The 25,998-nt window shown below is 37.6% G+C and overlaps 2 protein-coding genes across 5 annotated transcripts in view; one reads left to right on the top strand and one right to left on the bottom strand.

Annotated features, from left to right (window-relative positions):
- Positions 1-2,315: 2,315 nt before the first annotated feature.
- NDUFB5 (NADH:ubiquinone oxidoreductase subunit B5) lies at positions 2,316-17,376 on the bottom strand. 3 transcript variants are annotated; one of them, XM_047874930.1, is made up of 6 exons: positions 17,158-17,364; positions 10,476-10,564; positions 9,352-9,418; positions 7,695-7,756; positions 6,371-6,477; positions 2,316-2,568 (listed from the first exon to the last, which is right to left on the bottom strand). In XM_047874930.1, exons 1-6 carry the CDS (start codon positions 17,279-17,281, stop codon positions 2,448-2,450), a joined length of 570 nt encoding a protein of 189 aa, XP_047730886.1. In that variant the 5' UTR covers positions 17,282-17,364; the 3' UTR covers positions 2,316-2,447. The 3 variants fall into 3 exon arrangements, with proteins under 3 accessions (XP_047730886.1, XP_047730888.1, XP_047730887.1); XM_047874932.1 differs by lacking the exon at positions 6,371-6,477 and having other exon boundaries at positions 17,158-17,376; XM_047874931.1 differs by lacking the exons at positions 10,476-10,564; positions 17,158-17,364 and adding an exon at positions 9,812-9,970.
- A 47-nt stretch (positions 17,377-17,423) lies between these two features.
- Positions 17,424-25,998, top strand: part of MRPL47 (mitochondrial ribosomal protein L47) — a 35,637-nt gene continuing 27,062 nt past the window's right edge. The window contains exons 1-3 of one of the 2 annotated variants that reach the window (XM_047874927.1): positions 17,424-17,576; positions 20,636-20,787; positions 21,358-21,418. In XM_047874927.1, the coding sequence (XP_047730883.1) occupies positions 17,479-17,576; positions 20,636-20,787; positions 21,358-21,418 (311 nt within the window). In that variant the 5' untranslated portion in view covers positions 17,424-17,478. Of the gene's footprint in view, positions 17,577-17,608; positions 18,119-20,635; positions 20,788-21,357; positions 21,419-25,998 lie in introns of those variants that run through there. The other variant, XM_047874928.1, reaches the window with a different exon arrangement.

Here is a 25,998-nt window from a genome sequence, read left to right as displayed (position 1 = left end):
TGTCTCAGGTCATGATCTCACCGTTCGTGAGCTCGAGCCCTGAACTGTCAGCACAGAGCCTGGAGCCTGTTTCAGATCTGTGTCTCCCTCTCTCTCTCTGCCCCTCCCCTACTCGCTCTCTCTCTCTCTCAAAAATAAACATTAAAAAAAAAAACAAAAAACGAGGTGGTAAGTAGACCGCATGGGGAAACCTTCAGAATGAAATTTGGAAGTAGCTAGGTGAGGCAGCCCTCTGCTGGGTAAATAAGAAAACACAGCTACTCCAGAGGATCTTGGCTGGATTGTAAAGGGCATTAAGTGCCTTCAGGGCATCAGGGAACTGAAAAGATATTTCCTGAAAATATGGACTTTTGAAGCTAGAGGTCATTCTGGAAGTTGAAGTGTAAATATTGATTTTTGTAAATATTGAATATGTGTTTAAAATCTGAGCCTCAATCTCTCCTCTGTAAAACATAAAGTGATAGTACCTCATAAGGTGATTTTGAAATTAATGTGAAAATGCAGTCATTTAGCATAGTGCTCAACCAACAGTAAATGCTTAACACATGACAACCATTATTTTAGCTTTTACTCACATTTTATAATCTTGGCAAGTAATCATTTTACCTTGTGGAACATCTCATGTTTACAAAAAAAGGACTCTAAGAATCTTAAAGAGATTGCATCTAAGCAAAAGATGTGCACATCTGTGTGCATTTAAAAAGAACAACATAGGGGCACCTGAGTGGCTCAGCCAGTTAAGCATCTGACTTCGGCTCAGGTCATGATCTCACAGCTCCTGGGTTTGAGCCCCGTGTCAGGCTCTGCGCTGACAGCTCAGAGCCTGGAGCCTGCTTCAGATTCTGTATCTCCATCTGTCTCTGCCCCTCCCTTGCTCATACTCTGTTTCTCTCTCTCTCAAAAATAAACAAACATAATAAAAATAAAAAGCACAATATTATACTACATCTGAAACTAATGTAACATTGTGTGTCAACTGTACTTCAATAAAAATCACTTTAATGACAAAAAAACAGTTTATGGCCAAAAAACATGAAAATATTAAACTGAGATTTGTTCACTGAAAAACTGTTTATTAAGGTGTCATTAAATGTGTAGATAGCTTTGGGTAGTATTGACATTTTGACAATATTTATTCTTCTAATCCATGAGCACGGAATGTTTTTCCATCTCTTTAAATCTTCTTCAATTTCCTTCATGAGCTTTCTATAGTTTTCAGCATACCAAATGAACAAATCAGGAGACTATAGATGCTGGAGAGGATGTGGAGAAATGGGAACCCTCTTGCACTGTTGGTGGGAATGCAAATTGGTGCAGCCACTCTGGAAAACAGTGTGGAGGTTCCTCAAAAAATTAAAAATAGACCTACCCTATGACCCAGCAATAGCACTGCTAGGAATTTACCCAAGGGATACAGGAGTACTGATGCATAGGGGCACTTGTACCCCAATGTTTATAGCAGCACTCTCAACAATAGCCAAATTATGGAAAGAGCCTAAATGTCCATCAACTGATGAATGGATAAAGAAATTGTGGTTTATATACACAATGGAGTACTACGTGGCAATGAGAAAGAATGAAATATGGCCCTTTGTAGCAACATGGATGGAACTGGAGAGTGTTATGCTAAGAGAAATAAGCCATACAGAGAAAGACAGATACCATATGGTTTCACTCTTATGTGGATCCTGAGAAACTTAACAGAAACCCATGGGGGAGGGGAAGGAAAAAAAAAAAAAAGAGGTTAGAGTGGGAGAGAGCCAAAGCATAAGAGACTCTTAAAAACTGAGAACAAACTGAGGGTTGATGGGGGGTGGGAGGGAGGGGAGGGTGCGTGATGGGTATTGAGGAGGGCCCCTTTTGGGATGAGCACTGGGTGTTGTATGGAAACCAATTTGACAATAAACTTCATATACTGAAAAAAAAAAAAAAGGTGTCATTATATTGTTAGTTCAATATACGTACTTTAAAATTCTGAATTACCTTTGAATAATCTAGATATCTACAATACAGATATGTATGCAAACTACTAGATTTCCTGATATTTAACATAATTAGACTTCTCTAATTTCTAATTATCAGACAATTAAAACATTAGACTTTTAAAGTTACACCATTAGTAGTTCGTAAATTTCTATTTGTCCAAGTTTTTTTTTATTATATGATAAACCTTAGAGGAAGCAAAACCCACAAATCAAGTCTTAATCTGCCTTTCACAGTGTATACCAAATCATCATAATGTACACTTCAAATGTCTTGCAATTTTGCCAATTATGCCTCAATAAAACTGAAAAAAATTAAAATCCCACACAAAATTTTAATCTCAACCAATGCTGAGAAAAAAAGCAATGGAAGATCTTTTATTCATCACGTGAACAAAAAATACGGAATATATTAATTAATTTTCCCCTAAAGAGAATATATTTTGTATTTAGAGAAACAAAGGATTAGTTGTCAGGAGTTGCTTTTGGAGAATGATCAATCAGCGCCTTGTCAATGGTTGGATACTGATACCAGGGACCATCGCCTCTTGCACGCATTAACTTTCGGACTTCTAGCTCCTTTAATCTGTAACAAACAGAACAGCAATACTGTGATTCCATCATTTCCAACTGCAAAATTAATGAATTATCTCCATAAAGAGAGTCTTTTGATTTTGTGTAAAGTATTATCTAAAGTACTTTATGTAAGGGACACCAGGGTGACTCAGTCGTTTGGGCATCTGACTCTTGATTTCAGCTCAGGTCATGATCCCAGGGTCAGGGGAGCGAGTCTCGTATCAGACTCTGAACTGACTATTCTTCAAATTCTTCTTCAAATTCTCTCTCCCTCTGCTCCTCCCATGCTCACACATACTCTCTTTCTCTCTAAATAAATAAATAAATTTATGTATGTATGTATGTAAAGTATTAATATACCTCCACAGATCCATGTGTATACATTTATCTGATATGCACCTATAAGAAAAATTTGGGGCTTATTTTTGACTTTCATTATCTTGCTTATGTAGTTAGCCCACAGATACTGTTTTTAATCACTAAAACATCACTTGAATTGGTAATCTATTCTTTCCTCTTGTCCCAGCTCTTTATCTGGATGGATCACTTTCACTTGAATAGTGGTAATGCATCTCCTATCTTCTTGCCTTCTAGAAAACCCTCTTGAGACCACATATTTTTGAAACAGGCCCTTTCCACGAAACCTTTCCTTTCCATTTTTATAGACTACATATTAAGTTTTTCATCTGACTGGAAATTTATCACAGTTAAATAATGCACTTTATTAACCTTAACCAGCTCGCTAACCCTACCTATGAGAGACTACCTACCTTTGTATTGTGTATGTAAGAGAGTGTATTCTTTTTTTTTAAGGATTATATATCATATTATCCTTTTTTTCTACTCTTTAGAATGTAATTATCCAAAATGCAAATATTAAAATATTCATAAGAAGGACTGGTTTTACCCTTACAATAGACTACTAGGCACCTGTTAAAAAGAATGAAGAAAATCTGTATATAGTAAATAGAGATGATACATATAGGGTTAGATTAAAAATGCAAAGTATAAAATGAGTATGTGTAGCATCTTCCCATTTCACTAAAAAACAGAAACTAATATGTATTCATACACATGCAGAGAGTATTAAAAAATGTGGAGGGCAAAAAATAATAGTTATCTTTAGGCAGAAACAATTATGGGAGACAGTCCCTTTCTATTTTGTATCTTTCTTTTATGCTTCAGTTTTCCAAATACCTATACATATACTTAAAAAAAATTTTTTTAATGTTTACTTATTTTTGAGAGAGACAGCATGAGCAGAGGAGGGGAAGAGAGAATCCCAAGCAGGCCTGATGCTATCATGGAGAGCCCAACGTGGGGCTCAAACCCATGAACCATGAGATCATGACCTGAGCCAAAATCAAGAATCCGACGCTTAACCAACTGAGCCACCCAGGCGCCCACCTAAACATATACTTTTTAAAAAACATAGGTACTCCTGTTCCATCCTCACAACAGCATCTTTCCTTTGGGGGTAGAAGTCACGCTTTTGTTTTGGTTTTTACTTTGTTTGGAAATTATTTAAAATCTCTATATGTCTAAGGAATTCTAGGATCTAACTTTTAATTGGAACTCAAAGGTGTATGTCTGAAGTTCAAAAAAGTCCAATGTTACTAAGTATGAGCCATACTGCTGGTTCCATGCTCTTAAATACATAACAACAATTCCATATGGTAACTATATACATGTATGATTACATATCTAGTTCTTTTAATCATTTAAATATATATATGTATATATATATATATATATTTTTTACTATCATAGCAATTTTTATAAACTATTAAGTTTAAAAGAGAATAACAGAAAGCAGATCAGTGGTAGACTGGGACCAAGAGTAGGGGATGGGGAATGACTGAAGGCACAAGAAAGAGGCTCAGTAGGTGATTGAGATGGTTACACAGCTATTTTCCTTGGTCAAAACCCACTGAACTTAATGGATGCATATGACTGTATGTAAACCTCACTACAAACACTAAAATAAATCTCAGACAGGATCACATTTAAAAGTAGCAAAAGGAAACATGAGTGAACATTAAAAAAAATAATAATTTGGACTTAAATATTTCCCTATTTAATTACTATCAAAAACCTATGCATGACACAAAATCCCAAAAGCTAAGGAAAAGGACTGACAAACTTGACAATAATTAAATGAGTAAATATATATAAAGTAATTAAAACACTGATACATAGTAAGTGTTCAGAAACACATTACCACTACTACACTTCTGTTAACCTGAAACATAAAAACACTTAGGCTGCAAAAAATTTTACACTATCAAAACACAAATGACAGGTCAGGAAAACATACTTGCAACACAAACAAAAAGATATTTTAGTTAAATGTATACATTAGTAGAAAAAAAGGCCATTTACGGGAAAGCAAATACAGCTAGTAGATTTACTTGTGAAAAAATACTCAACCTTACACAAAAAATACAAAGTTGAAATAATGAAATAACATGTTTCAACTATCTTATCAGCAAAATGTTTAGGCTTGATAAATTCCATTTACAGGGAATGGTATGGAAAGCAGAAATTATCATGTATTGGTGACAGAAAAAACAACTGATAAACAATGTTTTGGGAAAGTGTTTGGCAACATCTATCTAAAATCTAAACGTATAACATTTGGTTTATCAGTGCCACTGCTAGGAAATTTATATTCCAGATATACTAAATAAATATGCAGAAGTCTATGTAGAAGGATATTGACTACAGCACTATGTATATTATCAAAAAACTTATAAAGAACCGAAGTACCAACAAGGGACTGGTTAAAAAAATTAAGGTACCAGTAAAATATATAATGCAGCCATTAAAATGAACAGGGTACGTACTATTATAGAAAGATCACCAAGATCTATTTAAGTGAAATGAAGGCAAGGTACAGAGCGGTGTCTATAAGAGGATTCTATTTGTGTTAATATATTTTCCAATGATATACAAAATATATTTTTAAGGCATAAATTTTCTTCTAGGGACATATACAAGAAATAATTAAATAGTCACTTTTAAGGATGAGACTAGGTAGAGGAGGAAAGGAAATTGAGGGAGGTGGGGCATAGATGGAGGAGAGGGCTTCCCTGCATTTAAAAGAGTAAGAATTAAAAAAAAAAAATTTTTTTTAGTGTCTTTTTTTGAGAGACAGAGTGAGAGAGAGTAAGCCCAGGGCAGGGGGCGGGGGTCGGGCTGGGTGCAGAGAGAGAGGGAGACACAGAATCCGAAGCAGGCTCCAGGCTCTGAGCTGTCAGCACAGAGCCCAATGTGGGGCTCAAACCCATGAACTGTGAGATCATGAGAGCTGAGCCAAAGTCGGACGCTCAACCGACTGAGCCACCCAGGCGCCCCAAAAGAGTGAGATATTTTTTTTTTTTTTAAACATTTATTTATTTTTGGGACAGAGAGAGACAGAGCATGAACGGGGGAGGGGCAGAGAGAGAGGGAGACACAGAATCGGAAACAGGCTCCAGGCTCCGAGCCATCAGCCCAGAGCCCGACGCGGGGCTCGAACTCACGGACCGCGAGATCGTGACCTGGCTGAAGTCGGACGCTTAACCGACTGCGCCACCCAGGCGCCCCAAGAGTGAGATATTTTAAAAAGAATTCCTTTTACTCTGACAGATATTATCAACCAACAGTCTCAGTTTCCAACTCATAAACTCCACTCTAAACAGGCCAGATCCATCCCCATCTTCATTGTTTTACATGGAGCATCCTAAAGTGTTGAAACAGCTTAATTTTTTTTCTTATGGCTTACAATACTAAGGAAGGAATTTCTTTCCTGCCCCCCTCCCCTTTTTTACCGTAAATCAGCCTTTTCAGCTTCAATTCGAAGGATAGCCATTGTTTTTTCATAATTCTTTTCGGGACTATCAAAGAAAGTTCGGGCAATCCATCTTGAGATAGGATGCTACAAGAGAAAATTCGTTTATTATTTTCTGAACACTACTTTGCTTTTTCAGTTTACTATTCTTCAAAATGGCCATCTCTTGGGCATTGAGAAGGACACCTGTTGAGATGAACACTGGGTGTTGTATGGAAACCAATCTGATAATAAATTATATTTAACATTAAAAAAACGCCCATCTCAGGTAAATCAATAATACTAACTAAATGCTAACTACTTTATATATTTTTTAAATTACTTTAGCCCATTAGATGGATATTATTTTTGTCCCCATTTTATAGATGAGCAAATTTTGCAAAGTTATACAGTTACTAAGTGCCAGGATCTGGATGCAAACTGGGTCTGTCTGACTCCAAAATCTGTGCGTTTTGCCATTATACTACACTGAGGATCTTAAGTGGCTAATTTAGGAGCTAAACCCAGGGTTTGGTGATGAAAAACTGAAGCTCCTTCTCTCAGCACAGATAAACTATTTGTATGGCTTGCCTTAAGATATAATAATGCTATATTAATGATATATTTTTCTGAAATATAGTTCAGTCAGATAATAAAACATGACAGAATATACTCTACTCAAGGCCATCTCACCACAACACTTATAAAGACACGTAACAGAATTAACTTTAGAGATTCCCAAGCAGGCCCCACACCGTCAGTGCAGAACCTGATGCTGCTTTCGTAGCAGCCCGACGCTGCTGTTTTAGTAGCAGGGACAGTGTGCTAAAAGGACAGTGCAGGCTCTCAGATCAAGCCTGCGTAGGTTCAAATACTGGCCCTACCTTTTGGACAGGTCACTTCTCCTCTTTTATGCCTCAGTCTCCTCACCTCTGAATTGGGGATAATAATAGCACATTTCACATGCAACACGGTAATATTTACAAAACACTACCACAGCCCCTGCTACACAGTAGGTGCTTGATAAAGAATAGCTAAGCATTATTAGTATTGGTAAAATCTTTCCTATGGCATTGAACTTAGGATATGTTCTGATGGTTAATATGCTAGGATGAGAACACACTGCAGAGTCATTCTTTAAAAAACCATACAGCGTAAAGCAATAAAACAAATGACCAAAACAAGTTGCTTGTAAAAAGTGAGCACAAAATGTGTCATCTCCCTCACACCAAAAATTGAATATATCATAATTGCTAAATTGAGACATTAATCAGTACACTGACAAGACACCTAATGGAAAGTAACTTTCAATGGCCTATACCAACCTTGAAGTATTCCCAGTGTTCTGGGATATAGCCTTCTGGAATTTCTGCTAACTCAGCCTCACCTAATAAGAGAAAATAGTGATGTACAATTAGTATCAGCAGTTTGTAATATTACTTTTCCACTATTTAAGAAACCAACCTCTTGTGGTTTTAAAGAAAGCTCTGTACTAATGAAGATATCAAATACAGTTGACCCTTGAACAACATGGTTTTGAATGGCATGGGGTCACTTACACGTGGATTTTTTTACAGTACAGTACTGTATTTTCTCTTTTTTTTTTTAAAGTTTATTTATTTGAGAGGAGAGTGTGGGAGCAGGGGAGGAGCAGAGAGAGGGGGAGACAGAGAATCCCAAGCAGGCTCTGCAACTCAGCACAGAGCCCGATATGAAGCTTGAACTCGAACCATGAGATGATAACTAGAGCTGAAATCAAGAGTTGGACGCTTAACCAACTGAGCTACCCAAGCGCCCTTCTTTATCATTTTTTTAATAACACTGTCTTTTCTCTAGCTAACTTTATCACAAGAATTCTTTATCACTTTATACAAAGAATGCTTTGTATAATATAAAAAATACACAAAGTATGTGTTAACCAACTGTTTATGTTATCAGTAAGGTTTCTGGTCAACAATAGGCAACCAGTAGTTAAGTTTTAGGGGAGTCAAAAACTTATATGTGGATCTCTGACTGAGCAAGGGGTTGATACCACCACGTCGTTCAAGGGTCACCTGTATTTTAGATTAACTTTAATGTGGTTTAAAATCATTTCATTCATGGGGCGCCTGGGTGGCTCAGTCGGTTAAGCGTCCGACTTCAGCTCAGGTCACGGTCTCGCGGTCCGTGAGTTCGAGCCCCGCGTCGGGCTCTGGGCTGATGGCTCAGAGCCTGGAGCCTGCTTCCGATTCTGTGTCTCCCTCTCTCTCTGCCCCTCCCCCGTTCATGCTCTGTCTCTCTCTGTCCCAAAAATAAAAAAACGTTAAAAAAAAAAATTAAAAAAAAATAAATAAAATCATTTCATTCATTAGATATTTTTTAGATGTCTTCTACTTGTAAGGCATTGTCTATTGTCTAAGGCATGATAGGAGAGTTTCACATTGTTTTTATACAACGTAACAAAATATAATAAAAGACACATTATTCCCTCTGGTTTTCCCTACCACTACTAGACAAAATATTTTAGGAGTCAAGATGTTAGAAGTAGTTTGGGCAGAGTTTCCCATGAAAATCTAATTTGCACTGTCATTCACAGTTTCATTCTTTTTTAGATTATAATTTTACATGTTCCAAGATGCATAAAAAAATTCTTCCATCCTTTAGCCTCTCTTCCACCTCTATCTCTATTTTTTTTTTTTTTTTTTTTTTTATTCAGACTTGTCAAAGCTGGTTTGGAGAAATAACAAGAAGGAGGAAAACAAGGCTTTCTGAAGCCATTTGTGGCCTCTGTACAGAGTTGGTGACCTTCAAGGTTCTTGAAGGGAAAAAAAATCTTTAAAAAAACAACATTGTACCCTGTTGCAGATTGAGATCTGGTTACTGTAAAATAAAATCTCATGTTTATTATTTAAATAATATTTTCTTATAACATTCATAATTTCCTTCTGTTATTAATGTACATGGGTTTTAAAAATTTACCAGTTTGGTTGGAGAGGTACTTACCAATGAATATATTCACCAGAGTTATGCCAATTGCTACTGGAATCCCAGTCAACAAAATGTAGAATTTCTGTTGAGATTAAAAAATAGTTTTCACGTAACATAACCATTACCTAACTTTCTTTCCCCACTCTTAAACTGTCTTCAATTTTGGATTTCCTTCCATTGCCTGTCAAATAAATTTGCCATATTGGAGATGTGGTACCAAAGTATTTATTTCTGAGATTTTCTTTTGCTCTAACTTTTAGATGCCTATATTTGGAAGCAAAAATGAAAGAAAAAGTAAGGATTAATTGTAAAAGGGTAATACAATATATGTTTAAGTGATTTTCCCATTTTTGGTTAAGGCGATGTAATAAAAGTTGAGAAATTTTTGTATTAAGATGGGAAGTGCAAAAACATCTGGGGGTTGTTACCCACTGTAGAGTTTGAGTTGGTCATGACAAGAAAAGTGGGAGCTCACCCAGGAGAGTGAAGAGGGGCATTGAGCACAATGGGCGAACAAGAGGTCTAGAGGGCAGCATCCAGACAATCTTCTATCTGCCAGGCCTCTACTTTTCCTTAAAGAGCCTTGAGATACAAATATATAGCTGGTACCCCACTTCATCCTCTGAAATCAATGTTCCTGAACAATATAGAAATAAAAAATTGTAGTCCAAAATAATGTAGTTACTTTAAGGAAGTCTTTCAATGAGTTCCTTGGTATTTTAAAGAATATTTTAATAATATAAATAATTATCCCCAAATGAATCCATTTGCAAAGTTTAATAACTTATAGACTTTAGTGTATGTGTGTGGGTGTGTGCATGCACACATGCATGCACAGTGAACACAGATTACATTTCAAAACCCCACAATCTTGAGAATAAAGGAATGGCTCATTTTTTACCTCTAATACATACGAATCCTTTTTTATGAAGAACGAAAAGCTCACTAATTTAAAAAGAAATTCAGTAACAAATCAGACATTACAGTACAAAATCTCAATTATCTTTTAAAAAAGAAATGTGAATTTATGAAACAACACCTTTTACGAAATGAAAGATGCTTATTTTCTAAATAGGCCAAAAAAAAAAAATTTCCTATTTGTATATAAAGAGTTTAGTTTAGCAAAATTTTTGACTCACCATTAAACTCAAAAAACGCCTGTCATAGAATCCAGAAGGTTTGATGATAAACAGTCTTTTCCCATGATCTCCACTGTGTCGCACAGGAGCTGGCAATATTAAATTACCCTGTTACATATACAAGGCTCATAAACGTATACTGTTCTATTCTGACATAAAATCAGGTTATAAGAAAATGTATGTTCATAAATGTTTAATATGAATTAAGACAAAAAATACATACTTATTTGAGTACTAAAGGCAGGGCAGATAGGGTATCTTTCAACAAACACTAATGTACTATTGTAAACACTAGCTCTCTTCATTTTTATTCAGCTTTAAAGAGATATCTAAATAATTGTCTAAATTTGTTTCCAGAGCAGGCAGGGAGGTTAGATACTCTTGGTGGGCTAATTATCTTTGTTTATCTCTGCAATAAATATCTGCTAATGCTATAAAATAAATAAATTGTGTCACTTCATATGATGAGGAAATATACATCAGGGATTTGCAGCAAAATAGATGGAAAGATATTTATTCCACATATCTCCAGCAGGAACTTGAACTTGTTAAAAGTAAATACTCTAACATATCTTGATAAAATCGGTCTGTAAGCCATTTCTTTCTTTCTTTTCTTCAATTTTATTTGAGAGAGAGAGAGAGAGAGAGAGAGCATGAGCAGAGGAAAAGAGAGAAAGAGAGAGAGGGAGAAAAAGAGAGAGAGAATCCTAAGCAGGCTCCATGCTCAGTGCAGAGCCCAATGCAGCTCGAACCCACAACCCTGGGATCATGACCTGAGCTGAAATCAAGAGTCGGACACTGAACTGACTGAGTCACCCAGGCACCCTTGTAAGCCATTTCTGGTTGTGAATATTCTCCTTTTCAAATTCTCCCTTGGACAGTATGCAGTCAAGCCTCACTGGAGATAAACTGAGGCAAAATTTCACCCCTAAGCTTATTCCTACATGATTTCCCTTTCTTGGATGCCTGGAAGGATCACTGCAGGCACTCTAAGCCCTTGTGCTGAAAGCAGGAAAGGATCTCACTGTTACTGGGAAACTGAGATTATGGTTTCTGCTGTATGAAAGTGTATTCAAAAAAATTTCCCATGGGAGTCACTGCAGAATACAAAACTAATTCCCCATTAAAGTAATTTTAGTTATAATAGAGGTCACAAAGATTTGTATCCTTTGTTCAAGCTTAAATGTCTGGAATGCCTTTCCCTCTCCTGATATTATTAGGCCCAGATGACATTTTAACCTCCAAAAACCAACATTATTCCCAATCACATGAGATGTCTCCTACTTCTGAACTGTTGTATATTCTAGTGATATGCATACTTGCTTTCACCGCTTCCACTGAAATATAAATGTCTTGAAGGTAGGAACTATATTCTTAATTTTGGTATTACCTATAGTAGCTTGCAATGAATTTAGAAAGTTAATTCACAAGAGAATTCGAAGCTGGCATGCATTTACTGTGTACAATTCACACTACTAAAGTTTCTAAAATAACAAGAGAATGTGGCAAAGTGATTATATATTTCAGAAAATCATTTGAAAGGTACATTGGAATTCTTTGTGGACTAGATGCAAAAAAAAGAGCTGGTTAATAGTACAAACCACTCATTAATTCTATTCTACTATGTGTAGGCCCTGTGCTAGGCTATTCTTTCCAACAAAGGAAAGAAACAGGATGCAATGTCAGAAAAAAACAGGCCCGGAAGTAAGGTTCCTGTATAGACAGGATGGTGGAGATGGGGGGTATGAGGAAGGGGCATTAAAAGGTGAGAGAAGTAGCAAATTAGATGAATTTATAATGGGTAACTGATCGATTATACCCAAAAGGTGCTGATTACTTAATCCAACAACCTGCCAAAAGGCTCCATCCAAAGCTCTGAGAAGTTGAGATTTCTACAAATGGCCTGGATGAGGTGAAAATGGCATTCCTGATGACACAAAGCTACTGCTACAAGGATGGCTACTACACTAATGATGAAATAGGATCCCCAAAAGTCCTCACACACATGTATAAAAGGGTAAATCTAAAAGGATTAAATATAAGAATTGGAAAGTCCTGATTGGACCTCCCAAAAGTTGCTCACAGACTTAAGCAGAGTCATTGGTGTGATATGGTTACCAAGAAAGTCAAAGACAATTCAATCCTAATCTTCTGTACGAGAAGTGTAGGGTCAAAACAGGAGGAACACCCACCTCCATCTCCTTTTTTTAAATTTTTTTTTTCAACGTTTATTTATTTTTTTGGGACAGAGAGAGACAGAGCATGAACGGGGGAGGGGCAGAGAGAGAGGGAGACACAGAATCGGAAACAGGCTCCAGGCTCTGAGCCATCAGCCCAGCGCCTGACGCGGGGCTCGAACTCGCCGATCGCGAGATCGTGACCTGGCTGAAGTCGGACGCTTAACCGACTGCGCCACCCAGGCGCCCCCCCACCTCCATCTCCTAATTACACCTGCAGAAGTGTGTCCATCCCAGAGTATACTGTTTTAGACGAACAATCTGGAGCATACCCCAACTTAAGCAACCAGTATGGCAAACAACCTGGAAATTGATATACTGAAGCTTAAAGAAATGTAACTGATTGGCCTACAAAAAAGAAGTCTGGGTAGAAAGCAGAGAAGTGTCTTTAAACAGGTGAAGGGCTATCCCATAACAAAGGGTCACACTATTCTGTGCTGACCTGAAAGGAGGAACCAGGAGTAATTTTCAGCTTAATACAGGAAGAAGTTTCTAACCATTTTAGTGGTTCAAAATAAAATTGGACTGCCTCTCCAGTCCTCTTTTTGGAATTATTCAAATGTCAACAGTGGGATGTAAAAAGGATATTCTACAGGTTGGCCTAGAGGATATCTAAGGTCCTTTTCCTCAAAGAATCAGAACACATGGCCTGTCTTAGAACAAAAAGGCATACCTTTCCAACTTATCAGTCTCAATGATTTCCTTCCAACTCCAAGAACTCTTTCTAGACTTCAAGTTTTTGCACTCTTTGCCGAAAAGCTTTTCCCCAGGCTCTTTGAACAGTTACCGCCGCACCTCCATCCTTCAGGACCAAGTTCAAATGTAACCTCCTCGAAGAGGTCTTCTCTGACTACCCTATCCAAAGCTGGCCTCCTACTTATCCTCCGTGATATCATTTGGTTAGTTCTTTTAGAGCAATACACACTAAGCCTGATTATTTTGTTGAAGTCCATGAGGTCAAGGACTGCATTATTCAGTACTGTATCCCCAGTACCTTTTAGTGTCTGCCACATAGTGGATGCTCCATAAATACGCTGGAATTTACATTTCTTAAGTAAATTAAATGTCAGTTGGGATCCTTCCTCACTCTCTGAAAGTAAATCTACTCAGAAGAGACAGTGTACTCCCAACTTTCCCTTTCAACTGGGCAGGCAGGCAGGCAGGCAAACACACACACACTACCCAGAGAGAAAGACATGGATTAAACTCTACCTGGTTTTAGGGACAACTGATTATGCATAACACCACTAACAGATAAAAAAAATGTAACATAAAAAAACTATGGAAGAATGCTTGGTCTGGCTGTATTCTAGCAATATTAATGCAGTTAGGAAAGTGAACTGCTTGCTTGCTTTCCATATAATTACCTTTACTGTTAAACAAGTTATTCATGTCATTAAATGTGCTAAATAACTATTATTATTTTATTACTGTTATTATTATTATTGTTAACTGTTCTAAAGTATATTTCATAGCACTAAACTCTTCTCAAACATTCTGAGCCTTCATGATTTGTTGTTGATGTAGTCAGGCCACCTGCTTACAATCTAAAAATATTAGGGTGAATACTGCTTACATGGTTTTTGACAACTGTGATATTTGTGAAGATCAAATAAGATAACGTAGGTTTTGTGTCTCTAAGACAACAATCAAAAACTAGCCATTTTCTTTCCTTCATTCTCAGACTATTCCCAGTTAATGACTCCACCAACTCAATTACCCAGGCTAAAAAACTCATTCATCTTCCTTGCACCTACCCCTCATTCATCAATTGTCAAGGCCTCTTGATTCTGAGATTCAACTTTTCTTTCCTGCTCTCTTTACCTCACTGGCTTAAGTAACCAACACCCCCTTATAAGCCATCCAAATTCAGAAGCATCTTCCCAAAACACGCTACTGATTTGGTCTCCTGCTAAAACACTCTCTGCAGCCTACAAAACAGTTAAGATACTTTGGTTTTGTATTCAGTCCTCCACTCCCCCAACTTGGTCCCAAGTTCCCTTTCTTAAGCCTTTTCTTTCAACATCTACCTATCTCAAGACCCCCCATATTCAGATATATCAGAAAATACATCCTCTATTCTTCTGCCAATGGCAGCTGTTAAAACTATCCAGAATCCACTTAAAATGCCCCATCTTCTACATCTGAATTAACTCCATATCACTTTGTTTATGTAATCATTTAAATATTTCTTCTCAGTTTTTTTAAACCATAATGTGCACACATCAGTCTTCATATTAAAGCTACTGCAGCTGAGGGAAGAACTTAAACTCATTTCTATAATTCCTTGATATTAGACACTTAATAAATAATTTAAATAGAACACTTGTATCTGCTTATTTCCTGAGAAAAGTTTTCAAGGACGGCGAATGAAGATAACATGTCAGTACTACATGTATAAGAAAGGGGTGGCCACAGGGCCTGTTAGTAAACCAATGCTTCTAAATCTAGGTGCTGTCGATTTTCCCAGTCACTCTTCACAACTACCTTATGAGGCAGGTTAAAATTATCATCCTCTTTTTTTTTTTTTTTTTCTAACAGTTCTTATGGTAAGAGACAAGCACCTTTCAAAATGACATTCTAGAAAGATGCTAACTTATGCAGAAATATATTTCAGGATTATAAATACTTGTCAATAGTAAAGAGATTAGATTTATTTCCCTGTCAACAGAATATAAGCACACTTGTAATAAACATCTTCTTTTTTAAAGATAAAGAAACACAGGTTCCAAGCAATTAAGTACTTTCCATTTAGCTTCCAAGATATGATGACCCAAGGTCACATAGCTACTAACTCTGGAGCCAGGATTTGAATGTAGGCAGTCTAGCTCCAGAGAAAACAAAACAAGGTTTTCTGCTCCTGGGTCTTACAGTCTCATAGGGGCAGACATAAGCAATAACATAACGGATTAAAACCTTTCATTCCACAGTGACAAATGAAACCACCTGCAAAATACCTTTGAAAGCAGGTATCAGGCTGAAACACAGACTCTAATATAGCTATTAGATCCTTCCCTGGTCCCAGTGGAAAGGGTATAGATTATTGGTATTGATCCTTCCAGAACTCCAAGAAAGGGGGAATAACGTATAAAAGGGATCTGGGAGTGAGGTTTTCACCTGAGTTTATCTCCAGCAAGACATGAATAAATACTATCTCCAGGGAGTATTCGAAGAGGAGGATATTTGTAATCAGAAATGGCTTACAAAGGGATTTTATCAAGAAATGTTAGCACATGTAGTTTTTTTTTTTTTTTTTTTTAAACAGGTTCAAATTCCTGCTGGAAATCCTTGAATTCCACTAGTTGTTTCCATCATTTCTGTGACAAGTCTGTATGTGAAGTGACATAATTCAAATTAAATTGGGAGAAGAAAAAAGGGGTAGAGAAAGATATTTCGAGGTTGGAGATCTTTTTGGCTTTCGAGTACACTTCCTCTCTACCTTCTTGTATTGCACAGGGCAGACAGCTTATAGTATATTTTTGATCAAGAGGATTAAATGAATTAATATCTTGAAGATCTTAGGATGGTACATGGCACATAGGTGTTCAATAAATATTACATTTGGTGCTCTAGTGCATTATTTTTGTAATAACGGAGTCACAGTCCCTACATTAGTAAAATGGGGATAGTAACATTGTACTTACTTCGCAGAGTCTTTGAAAGAATTAGATTGAATACAATGCATCTGAGACTTTGCTATTATAATTATTCACTCTCCTAGAAGTCAATACAGTCTCCAAGAAGCTTCAAATAACCCTGGCATGACTGCATTATGACTTTCCTGGACCTAGGGATTTTTCCTTCATGGGCCCCTTCCACTGTAAGAAGATATTAAAAATTACTATTTTATGACTCCGTTGATATAAAACGAATACAATCCAGGCTGGATTCCTTGCCACACATTCATTAACATTACAGGTTGTTTTTGTTTTTGTTTTTTTTCTTCCTCCTGGTTTTAAAAGAAAGAGAAAACATTTGCAGGGACCCCTAAAAGTATGGTGTAGGCACTGTGCCTACTGAAGGAGTTAACACTGAGCCTCTCCACCTGCCTACTAACATCAGTGAGCTCCTGGGCAACATGACTTACAACCTTGTGGGACTAGAACCTAGGGTGGAATGTACAGAGAGAATCCGGTGCCTGAGACACCTAGGTCTCTGGTCTGTGCCTTTTTAACCTCAACTTCATCCGCAAATTAGCACCAACTGGGATGGCTGAGTGGTAAAGTGTTTGACAAATGCTAATTAATGATTTAAACACGATCGATCTGATTACCTCAGGAAAACCCTCGACCTCCGCACAAAGCCCACGCTCCATCTCTCCTCTCAAGCCCCAAGCCCGCAATTTCTCCCAGCTCCTTCCAGACCCCACCAAGGTCACTCCGGAGGAGCTCTTCATCTCTCATCCCACATCCCCTGAGCGCGCTTTTCCCAAAGCTAGCACCCACCGACAGTCTTCGGAAAGCCACGGGTGAGGAAGCCCCCGAATCCAAGTCGAGCGCCAAGCCGGCGGCCGGAGAGAGCGGCCACTGCAGTGACCGAGGCCCGCTGCAATAGACTCATGGCCGCCATGGCTACTACGGGCAATTGAAAAGCTGGGGCGAGTAACAGGAGCCGAAAGAGCCAATTTACCAACGAGAGCGAAGGCGGAAAGTGGCCATCTTGAGTGAGGGCAAAGCCTATTTCTGTTTTCTCCATCCGGTCGGCCTGAGACACAGGAAGTGACATCATTGTGGAGAAACCGCGGTAGCCTTACCTTCTGTGGAGACATGGCTGCGGCCAGTTTGGGCAGTGTTTGCAGAAAAGTCTTAACCGGGCTGAAAGCTTCTAAGTCGCTAATAAGTCTTCAGGCCCCACCTAGCACAGGGTAAGTGATGTGAGGAGTAGGTTTGTTCTCCTCTCCGACTTTGGATCTTGTTTGGTTGCCGAGATGCTGGAAAACAGCTGAGAGGCCGCGCGCATAACCGAACCCGAACTCACCTGCGTGAGAAGGGAATGCCCTTAAAGAAGTCGTCCACCTCCGACATTTCCGGTCTTTTCTCAGACTTTTTCTTGTCACCTAGTGCGGACCAGACAGTCCATGGGGTTTGTAGATAACCAGTATTTGTTGAATTAAACCTAGAGGTACAGAAGCATCTTCTTTGGATGGGTGAGTTGGGAAAAACTGCACTGAAGAGGATTTGGTTATGGAACTGAAGATTATGTCAAGTTTGGATGGATAAAAACCAAGGCGCTTTTGTATCTCCAGAATATATCAGAAAGATTTTTCAGTAAATGTGGAGTGAATAAGTGAAAGTAGTCAAAAGAACGGAAAGTAGCTCTGCTGGTGTGAGAAAGGAACATCCTACATATGGTGTTTATTATTTCTGGAAAGACAACCTGTCTTCTGGACAAACTGACAAGTTTATGGTATATGGTTTCCTCCCTTTTATTGGATTTTGTCTCTAATGGGTTGGATTTTATAAATCATTGGGTATGTCGGATTTTTTTTAAAGGAAGTAATGTATGTGTCCTTGAATCCAGCAAGACAATTGTTGAGCATCTATTATGTGCTATATATTACTTGCACTTACTTTAGAGATAAGCAATATTTTTTTCATTTTGCAGAGATTCACAGGTTGTACCTTGATAAAGGTGACAAACTTGGATCAATTGCCTGTAATTCACTGTCATTTTTTCTTAAAAATAAATTTTAGAGGGGCATCTGGGTGGCTCAGTGGGTTAAGCATCTGACTTCAGCTCAGGTCATGATCTCACAGTCAGTGAGTTCAAGCCCTGAGTCGGGCTCTGTGCTGGCAGCTCAGAGCCTGGAGCCTGCTTCAGATTCTGTGTCTCTCTCTGTTTCTGCTCCTCACAGAGCTCATGCTCTGTCTCAGAACTAAACGTTAAAAAAAAATTGTAAATAAAATAAATTTTAGATTTTTATTATCAAAATGAATATTGCTTCATTTGCAGACAATAAGGCAAATGGAAAATAAGGCAAGTGTTTTGAAGAAAATAATAATCAACTACAATTTTTGCCACTCAAAGATTTCCTTACATTCCTTTTTATATATACATATACATGTAATTCTTCTAAGTTTATTTTTTTTAATTTTTTTTTAACGTTTATTTTTTGGGGGACAGAGACAGAGCATGAACGGGGGAGGGGCAGAGAGAGAGGGAGACACAGAATCGGAAACAGGCTCCAGGCTCCGAGCCATCGGCCCAGAGCCTGACGCAGGGCTCGAACTCACGAACCGTGAGATCGTGACCTGGCTGAAGTCGGCCGCTTAACCGACTGTGCCACCCAGGCGCCCCTAAGTTTATTTATTTTTGAGAGAGAGAGAGACAGAGCAGGTGTGCGGGCGGGAGGACCAGTGGGAGACAGAGAAGAGGGAGAATCCCAAGCAGGCTCTGAGCTGTCAGAGCAGAGCTTGACTCAGGGATTGAACTCACAAACCATGAGATCATGACCTGAGCTGAAATCAAGAGTCAGACACTTAACTGACTGAACCACCCAGGTGCCCCCACATACATGTAATTTTAAAATAAAGCCAGAATAGGGGCGCCTGGGTGGCGCAGTCGGTTAAGCGTCCGACTTCAGCCAGGTCACGATCTCGCGGTCCGGGAGTTCGAGCCCCGCGTCAGGCTCTGGGCTGATGGCTCAGAGCCTGGAGCCTGCTTCCGATTCTGTGTCTCCCTCTCTCTCTGCCCCTCCCCGTTCATGCTCTGTCTCTCTCTGTCCCAAAAATAAATAAATGTTGAAAAAAAAAAAAAAATTAAAAAAAAAAATAAATAAATAAAGCCAGAATCATATTTACATGTATGCATCTTGGTGCTCTACCCAGTTTCCCCAATTTTTTATATTTAAAAATTTCAAACCAACAGAAAAATTGTAAGAGTACTACAAAGAATAACCACTCTTCATCTATATTAAGCAAACCTTAGCATTTTGTCACATTTTTATGTCTCTTTATACCCATGCTTATGTGTATTTTTTTCTGAGCTATTTGAGGCATTGTGACACTTCAGTATATGTCTCCTAAGAACGAGAACACTGTCTTTATAACTACAATACTACAATGATCACGCTGGAGTATTTAATATACTACTGTCGCCGTGCCTTTTCGTAGCATACAGTCCAGATTTTTTCTTAATTTTTATCCAGGGTCCAACCAACGATCATTCATTACTGTCGTTGGTTATCATGTCTTCTTAGTCATCTTTAATCCAGAACATTTTTGAGCAGATCAGCCTTTTCAGATTATCCTTCCATTTAGATTTGTCTGATTGTGTCCTCATGGTTAGATTCAAGTTAAATTTTTTTGGTAGGAATACAACACTTGTGATACACTTTGCTATTGAGTTTTACATTATTTCACCAGCTTATTAAATATTCTTTAAAAACGTGATTTTTAAATTACTGCATAATAAATTATTATACAAATGCACAGTAATTTTTTAACCATTTCCTGGTTGCATATTTACATTATTACCAACTTTTGGATATCACATATAATGCTTTAAAAGATATTTTTATTAATTCTCATCATATTTTTAGTTGAAATTTCTAGATGAATTTTGGGTTGAAGGGGGAAACATTGAGGCTTGTGATACATGTTGCAAAATTAATCTTCAGAATGTTTTTATCTGCTTATGTAACCACTAGCCAGGTATGAAAAGCCTAAAAGTGTTACCTTAAGTATAATTGTATCAAGGTACTGTCTCCAAAATTATGTGAATATATTAACCTCTGAAATTAAAGGGTAGCAGCATCTATAATGCAATATTGAAAATTATTTCTAAAGCATTTTATAAGTCTGTTCTTTGTGCAGAAACCCTGAGTAATTTTTTTTTAACATTGTAGATGAGGAAATGATTCCAATTATTGCTTGTAAACTCCAGATGTTGCAAAACTCTGATCACTTGTTTATATATGTTCAGTTGCAGGTTTTCTCTTAGTCTTTTGCCTAAGAATATAGCAAATGTCACATCTTTTCACCAGTGTAGATTACTTCATACCACATTGTCAAGAAAAGGACTGGAAGAATTTTTTGATGACCCAAAGAATTGGGGGGAAGAAAAAGTGAAATCTGGTAAGATATTTGGGTTGACTGATATTAAATATATTTATTAAATCCTCCATTACTTTGGGATTATTTATCCACCTTGGGGATCATTTAGGTGTTTCCTTTTTTTATTTCTTTTGGGAATGTGAGAGAAAATTAAAAGGACAATGTAATAGTACAGTTAATTGTTGATTGGCAGGTTGACAAAAGGCTTAGAAGAGGAGTAAATTGAAATTGTTAACTGAAGTGAGGTCAGAGATTTGGTTTAGATTTCATTTTTTAGAGATAATTACATGTTTATAATGATATGAAATATTTTGGTATTAAACTGTGGAAACACATTCTTTTTTAGTACTAACATTTTTTTAATGCTATTGCCAGTGACATTACTAATATTTTATGTGTTACCTAATTTAATGCCAGTTTAGTCCTAATTGTGTATTATACTATGATATGATAAAACTATGATATTTTACAGATAAGGAAACAGGTTTAGAGAAGTTGAATAATCTGCCACAAGGCACATAGCTAGAAAATTATTTCATGTTGTGAATTTCATAAATTTTTCTGTGTCTGTGAATTTCGTAATTTTAATAGGAGCTTCATGGACCTGTCAGCAATTAAGGAATAAAAGTAATGAAGATTTACATAAACTTTGGTAAGTATACTGAATACATTAATATGTAGGTGTTTGAAGCAGTTAAAATATGACAATGAGGTATAAACTTTACATCTATTTGATGTAAGAAATTGAGAAAGTGATTTGTCTTATAATACTATGGATGATATGTAAAACCAGTAAAGATTTTAAGACAAATGTATTAGTGTTCTCAAATAGTTGGGGATTAAGAAATTTTACTGTAACTGCTACCAGTCATACTAGCATCTTTTTCTTTAAGTTTATTTTATTTTAAGAGAGAAAGCATAATTTTTTGGGGGGTGGGGGGCAGAGAGAAACTCTCAAGCAGGCTCTGTACAGTCGGCACTGAGCCTGATGAGAGGCTTAAACTCACTGTGAGATGATGACCTGAGTGGAAATCAAGAGTTGAGAGTTTAACCAACTGAGCCACCCAGGCATCCCCATACTAGCATTTTTATACTAACAATTTTAGTAAACTAATAAAATGAAATAGGAAGAGTTTGTCACATTTAAGCCTTCCTCCTTTTTATTACCTTATCCATGGTCTGGAATCTTTAGCTTATTTGCCCTGGGGAAATATGTTGGAGGGTGCATTTAATTGGGAATTTAGCTAAATTTTTCTGGCAAATTTTCCTGATGAATTAGAGAGGGTTGAGAGGATTTAAGTCAGTGTGGTTTAATGCATCCATTAAGCATTTTTAATGGATGATTTATTTATTTATTGTATTTGTATTTTTATTGAGGAGTAATTGATATAACTCTGTATTTCAGGGATACACTGTAATGATTCGGTATTTGTGTGCATTATAAAATGATCACCTTAGTAAGTCTGGTTCAAATATGTCACCATACATAGGAAAGTTCTTTTCCTTGTGATGAGAACTTTCAAGATCTGCTTTCCTACCTATTTTCAAATATGCAGTACAGTATTATTAACTACAGTCACCATGCTGTACATTATATCACCATGACTTATTTTGTGGTAGGGTCCGCTCCCTAAGGAGAGAAAAAATGCAAAAAAACCTGAAGGCAACCTGACTATACACCTATGTGACAACATCCATCATGATCTTGTAACACGAGACCACTTAATCAGACTGCATGTTTGTGTGTTACCATATATGGGAGACAAAGAAATAGAAAACGTATAAAAAACTGTGCCGCGTGGCATTCGAGACTCAGTTTTTCTTGTAGGAACCCAACAAAGCAGTGCCTGCACGAATAAAGTTGTTTCCTGGAAAGAAAGGCCTCGGTGTCAGGAATCTCTGCAAGAGTCCTGCTACATTGTAACTGGAAATTTGTACTTTCTTACCCCCTTCATCCATTTTGCTATTAACCTAACAATAAAATAATTGGGGCGCTTGGGTGGCTCTGTCGGTTAAGCATTCAACTCTTTGGCTCAGGTCTTGATCTCACAGTTCATGAGGTTCATTTGGTGTGGTTTGTGAGATTGAGCCCTACATAGGGCTCTGCTGCTGACAGCATGGAGCCTGCTCACGATTCCCTGTCCCTCTCTGTGCTCCTCCACAACGTGTGCACACACACTCGTCTTTCTCAAAATAAATAAACATTTTTTTTTAATAGAATAAAAATAGGGGCATCTGGGTGGCTCCGTTGGTTAAGTGTCCTACTCTTGGTTTCAGCTCAGGTCATGATCTCGCAGTTTTGTGAGTTTCAGCCCCATATTGGGCTGTGCATTGATGATGTGGAGCCTGCTTGGATTCTCTCTGTCTCTGCCTCTCTCTCTACTCCTCCCCTACTCATGCTGTCTCTATCTCTCAAAATAAATAAGTAAACTTTAATAAATAAATAAGTTATTTTATCAGCAAAAATGGGTTTATTTGGGAATTAGACACTTGTAATTAAGGACAAGCAAGCTGTGGCAAAACCATAGACAAATCCAACAAAGGAATATTTTTTTATGGAGAAGGAAGAGGAGGTTGGAAGGGATTGTTTTGAATAAAAGTGTTGTACAAAAGCAGGAGTTCAGAGTGATGATGGTTACTCATTGGCTGAGTTTCAGAGGTAGTCAATTTCTTGTAGATGGCCTTGTTTATCTTTCCCTTTGGGGCCTGTAATTGATGATTCTTTCCTGTTGAGTCTTCTATTAGGGATCTGTAATTGACAGTTTTTCCTGTAATTGACATGGAATGGTATGGCTTCCCTTCTAGGATCTCCAGTCTACTTTAGTGAGGTTTCTTTTTATTAATTTTCACATTCCCCTCCTTTTTTTTTTTTTTCAATTTTTTTCACGTTTATTTATTTTGGAGAGAGAAAGAGTGTGAGTAGGAGAGGGACAGATAGAGAGGGAGACACAGAAGCCAAAGCAGGCTCCAGGCTCTGAGTTGTCAGCACAGGGCCCGAATTCACAAACTGCAAGATCATGACCTGAGCTGAAGTCGGATGCTAACTGACTGAGTCACCCAGGTGCCCCTCACATTTCCCCCTTTTGATCAAGATCTCTCCTTGAAAGCAGTGCTGAGGAAGAGTCCGTTTTTCTATATTTAGTGGTTTTTTCCTTCAGTGTCAGGAAGAACCTTTCCTGGTTGTCATGTCCTACCTTGGAGGGAAGGTGCCTAATCGTTGGAAACCACTTCAGATCACATTTAAGTAACAGGAAGATTAGGAGGGAGAATTCTTAGGCACTTCCCATCTAAAGTTTGTATTTTCTCTAGGTCCCAACTGTTGGCGATCATCTCCTTATTGGGTGCATCATTTTCTTTTTTTAAATTTCCAGTATAATTAACTTAGTGTTATATTAGTTTCAGGTATACAATACCTGATTGACCCAGTTACTCAGTGCTCTTCACCATAAGTGTACTCTTACTAATCTTCACCTGTTTCACCCATCTCAGTGCCTACCTACCCTCTGGTAACCATCAGTTTGTTCTCTAAGACTCTCTTTTTTTGTTTCTTTTATACTTTGTTTCTTAAATTCCACATATGAATGAAATCGTACGCTATTTGTCATTCTCTGACTTATTTCATTTTATTTTATTTTATTTTATTATTATTATTTTTTTTTAATTTTTTTTTTTTCAACGTTTATTTACTTTTGGGACAGAGAGAGACAGAGCATGAACGGGGGAGGGGCAGAGAGAGAGGGAGACTCAGAATCTGAAACAGGCTCCAGGCTCTGAGCCATCAGCCCAGAGCCTGACGCGGGGCTCGAACTCACAGACCGCGAGATCGTGACCTGGCTGAAGTCGGACGCTTAACCGACTGCGCCACCCAGGCGCCCCTTATTTCATTTTAACATTATACCCTCTAGATCCATCCGTGTTGTTGCAAATGTCAAGATTTCATTCTTTATGACTAATATCCTAGTGTACGTATATACCACATCTTCTTTATCCATTCTTCTATTGATGGATACTTGGGTTGCTTCCATACTTTGGCTATTGTAAATAATGCTGCAGTAAACATGGTGCATATATCTTTTCAAGTTAGTGTTTTAGTATTTTTTATTTATTTTTTTAAACATTTATTCATTTTTGAGAGAGACAGAGTGTGAGTGGGGGAGGGGTAGAGAGAGACACACACAAAATCCGAAGCAGGCTCTAGGCTCCAAGCAGTTGTCACAGAGCCTGATATGGCGCTTGAACTCACAAACGGTGAGATCATGACCTGAGCCAAAGTCAGACACTTAACTGACTGAGCCACCCAGGTGCCCCAATGTTTTAGTATTCTTTGGGTAAATACCTAATAGTGGGATTACTGGATCATTTGGTAATTCTATTTTTAATTTTTTGAGGAACCTCCATGCTGTTTTCTACAGTGGCTGTACCAGTTTACATTCCCACCAACAGTACACAAGAGTTCCTTTTTCTCCACATCCTCGCCAATACCTGTTTCCTGTGTTTTTTATTTTAGCCATTCTGATAGGTATGAAATAAGGCCTCATTTTGATTTTGATTTGCATTCCCCTGATGATGAGTAATGTTGAGCATCTTTTCATGTGTCTGTTGGCCATCTGTGTGTGTGCTCTTTGGGAAAATGTCTGCTAATGCCTTCTGTTTATTTTTTAATTGGGTTATTTGTGGGTTTTTTTAGTGTTGAGTTCTATAAGTTCTGGATATATTTTGGATACTGATGTTTTATCAGATATGTTATTTGCAAACATCTTCTCCCATTATAACTGTGTTGTCTTTTTGTTTTCTTGATTATTTCCTTTGCGGTGTGGAAACTTTTTATTGTGAGTAGTCCCAATAGTTTATTTTTGCTTTTGTTTCCTTTACCTCGGGAGATCTATCTAGAAAAATACTGTTAATAGCTGATATCAAAGAAATTGCTGCATATACCCTCTTCTAGGATTTTTATGGTTTCGGGTCTCTCATTTAGGTCTTTAATACACTTTGAGTTTATTTTTGTGTATTGTGTAAGAAAGCAGTCCAGTTTCATTCTTTTGCATGTAGCAGTCCAGTTTTCCCGACACCATTTGTTGAAGGTTGAAGAGACTGTCTTTCCCACTGTATAGTCTTGCCTCCTTTGTCAAAGATTAATTGACCAGATAATGGTGGGTTTATTTTTGAGCTCTCTATTCTGTTCTGTTGATCTATGTGTCTCTTTTTGCATCAGTACCATACTCTCTTGATTAC

This window comes from Prionailurus viverrinus, chromosome C2, assembly GCF_022837055.1.
Source record: "Prionailurus viverrinus isolate Anna chromosome C2, UM_Priviv_1.0, whole genome shotgun sequence".
Lineage (NCBI taxonomy): Eukaryota > Metazoa > Chordata > Mammalia > Carnivora > Felidae > Prionailurus > Prionailurus viverrinus.
Note: the sequence above shows the minus strand (reverse complement) of the source record. Positions and strands in the feature narration are given on the sequence as shown.